Source organism: Malus domestica, chromosome 15 (genome assembly GCF_042453785.1).
Source record: "Malus domestica chromosome 15, GDT2T_hap1".
Classification (NCBI taxonomy): Eukaryota; Viridiplantae; Streptophyta; class Magnoliopsida; order Rosales; family Rosaceae; genus Malus; species Malus domestica.
In genome coordinates, this window is record NC_091675.1 from 17,725,823 (window position 1) to 17,729,147 (window position 3,325).

General features: G+C 41.4%; 1 protein-coding gene across 1 annotated transcript; it reads left to right on the forward strand.

Moving 5' to 3' along the window:
• The first annotated feature begins 219 nt into the window (after nucleotides 1–219).
• On the forward strand, nucleotides 220–2,284 carry LOC103407830 (uncharacterized). The gene is made up of 6 exons (XM_029094483.2): nucleotides 220–445; nucleotides 678–916; nucleotides 1,043–1,258; nucleotides 1,372–1,470; nucleotides 1,555–1,635; nucleotides 1,737–2,284. The coding sequence occupies exons 1-6, from the start codon at nucleotides 220–222 to the stop codon at nucleotides 2,202–2,204; spliced, it is 1,329 nt and encodes a 442-aa protein (XP_028950316.2). The 3' UTR covers nucleotides 2,205–2,284.
• Nucleotides 2,285–3,325: the final 1,041 nt, after the last annotated feature.

The following is a 3,325-nucleotide window of genomic DNA, read 5'->3' on the forward strand; positions in this document are numbered from 1 at the left end:
AGTGCCAATGTGCTTGCTGGCTATGACAAATTGCAAGTCCTACTTCTTGGCAAGAAGTATGGGTCTGGCGGCAATGGTTAATGATGCTTTGTTCAGTTTTCTTTGCTTTTTTCACACTTGGGTTATTTGTTCAGTTTTCTTTGTTTTTTTCTTCTAGTTTCAAATGCAAGAAAGGATTAGTTTCTAATGTTATATTTTTATGGTTAAAAAAGTGTATAGATGTCGTATTTGATCACTCGTCGTCGGAGTGTGACCAATGTGACCAATGAGCCTACACCCCTTGGTGAGCCTGCTGCTACGGCGTCCCAAGTGCCTATCTCATTGACGTCATCAGTGTCGGTTGAGCAGGTCAGTGCACGGCGGCCTCACCGGCGCCGTCGCGAGCCGGAACCTTTTGATCACACTTCCTCGGCATCCAGAGTAGAGGGTGAGGCCTCCCAGCCAGGTAGTTTTTTCTAATTCTCACTACGTTGTAATTTTTTTTGATCATTTTAAAACTATTATTTTTATGATGGTCAAAATTTGTTGGATTGTGAAAATGTGTTGCAGGTTGTGAATTACTGTTATTTTACTGTTATAAGGTTTTCGGAAATGCTATACCATTAGGGGAGGTTATGTCAAATTTTTTTTTACAAATTTAAGCTTACGATTTTCACCATTTAAGTATTTTTGGCCAGCTAAAAAAACCACCAGGGGACCTAATCGAATGTTGAAGCAGTTAGAGGGCGCACGGCAGAACGGCTCCAGGATCAAGATTGTGTATGACCCGCGACATTGTGGAGCGGCTACCTCACAGCATCATAGCGGCATCGCTACTAGTTGTGGTGTTGTTATTCGAGATAATTGTCCCTTTCAGCGGGGGTCTTGGGCAAAAATTCCCGAGGAGACGAGGACATTAGTGCGAGACAGGTTGTCGGTTAGTATATTTAATTTTAGCTGTTATTATTTTTTAAATTTTGTTTACAAATATTCAAAACCAAAATATATTATCTTAATATTATTAAATTTGTTACAATTATTTTATTATTTTTCATATTCGTAGTGCGTTTATGATCTTGAGGACATATCCCCTGAGGCTATGGCCTACTTAGAGGGGACCTTAGCAACCCGATACAAACAATGGAAGAACAATTTTCACAAGCTTTTTAAGCAATGGAATGATCCGGAGATTGCTCGTCTACATGTTCCAATGGAGTTGAAGGACCGGCCAGAGGATTGGAAGTGGCTCTGCAAACATTTTACGGACCCAAAATTTGTGGTATATACATAATATTTTAATAATAATTTATTATTGTACATGTTATTTTTTTAAGCTTTTTTATTAATTTATTTCAAATAGTCGCACTAACATGTATATTGTGTGTTTAACAGAAAAAATCTATTGCTGGCCAGAAAGCTCGGGAGTCAAAGACACTTCTCCACCATTCTGGTTCAAAGCCCTTTTCGTATAGGCTTGAGGCACGACGTGAGGTAAAAGTAAATTAACTTTGAAATTTTATACAATTTATTTATTATTATTGATTAATACAATTTTCTTCATGTTTTTTTCTTAAGGAGGGTTCTATGTTCCCAGAGATCGACATGTTCGAGGAAGTTTACGTTCGACCTAATAATGAGACCACTAAGCAACTTCATGTAAGTATATGTAATTATCATTATTCTTATATGTAAGAATCGTTCAAATATTATCTATATTTTGTTATTAAACATTATATGTTTTTTCTTTATTATTACAGGCTACTATGGTGGAAAAAAGAGATGATGTTCTCCACGAAGCAACATCGCAGCTTCCCTCGGAGACTCCGATCGAGGACATCACACTACCTGAGGATGTAGGTTTTCAGATCATGACTGATGTCCTGGATCAGAACTTTGGTCGTCGTCGTGGCAAGGTTGTTCGAGGTATGGGGAAAGCGCGAGTTCGTGAGACGGGTGCCTCTTCTTCCAGATCGAAAACAGTAGAGGTCAATGCATTGAAGGAGGAAGTGACGCAGTTGAGGGCCGAGGGTGAGCAGATGAAGGTGCAGCTGAGGGCCCAGGATGAGCGGATGAAGGCCCAGGACGAGGAGGTGAGGACCTGTGTCGGGAGGGTGCAAGAACTTGTACAAGCCATACAGATGGCTGGCCTCCAAATCTCGCTACCAGTACCTCATCTTGCTCCACCTTCGACCTCAGACCCATCTCGCCCTGCCGATACCCAGTAGCTTGATGTATTAAACCAGTTCACTTGTAGTTTTTTTTTGGTTTGGACATCTTGTATGCACATTTTTATATATTTTATAATTAAATACTTTTGTTTAATTAATTATTCTTTAGAATTTAATTATAATATTGATCAAGAATTTAAAAAAAATAACTCAAACCAAAAAAAGGGTTTTGCGCGACGTGCATCCTATGGTATGCGTCGTGCAAAGTACTTAGCGCGACGTGCGTGCGCGTCGTGCAAAGCACTTTGCACGACACACGTATATGTCGCGCTAAGTACTTTGCACGACGCGCGCGCACGTCGCGCTAAGTACTTTGCACGACGCACGTATACGTCGCGTAAAATACTTTGCACGACTCACGTATACGTCGCGCAAAATACTTTGCACGACGCATACGTGAGTTGCGCAAAGTATTTTGCGCGACGTATGTTATTGTTCGTCGCGCAAGCCATACGTCGCGCTAAGTACTTTGCACGACGCGCACGCACGTCGCGCTAAGTACTTTGCACGACGCATACGTGAGTCGCGCAAAGTACTTAGCGCGACGCATGTTATTGTTTGTCGCGCAAGCCATACGTCACGCTAAGTACTTTGCACGACGCGCACGCACGTCGCGCTAAGTACTTTGCACGACGCATACGTGAGTCGCGCAAAGTACTTAGCGCGACGCATGTTATTGTTCGTCGCGCAAGCCCTACCGTCACTGCCTTGGCGCGACGGTCAGCGCGCGACGAACCCTTCGTCGCGCAAACCCTTAGGCAACGACTTTTGGCTTTGCGCGACGCATTTACGTACGTCGCGCAAAGTGTTTTTTCTACTAGTGAATGTGGGGGGGGGGAGTGGGAGGTTTTTTTTTAATATTGGAGATATTTTAACATCACATATAGGTGATGCTTCAATAAAAAAGTAAAATTTGGACATGTGAAATTACATTATTGCCCATAATTTTTTTTGTGTGTTAAAAAACTAAGTAATCTTTTCATCTTCTTTTGATTGACAAAGAGAATTTCATTAATTAATAGAGATAACATTACAACTGAGACAAAGATACACACACTATCCGAAACTCTGCCCGCATCAAGAGAAAATACTTACCAACAGTACTCCATGTAACAGGA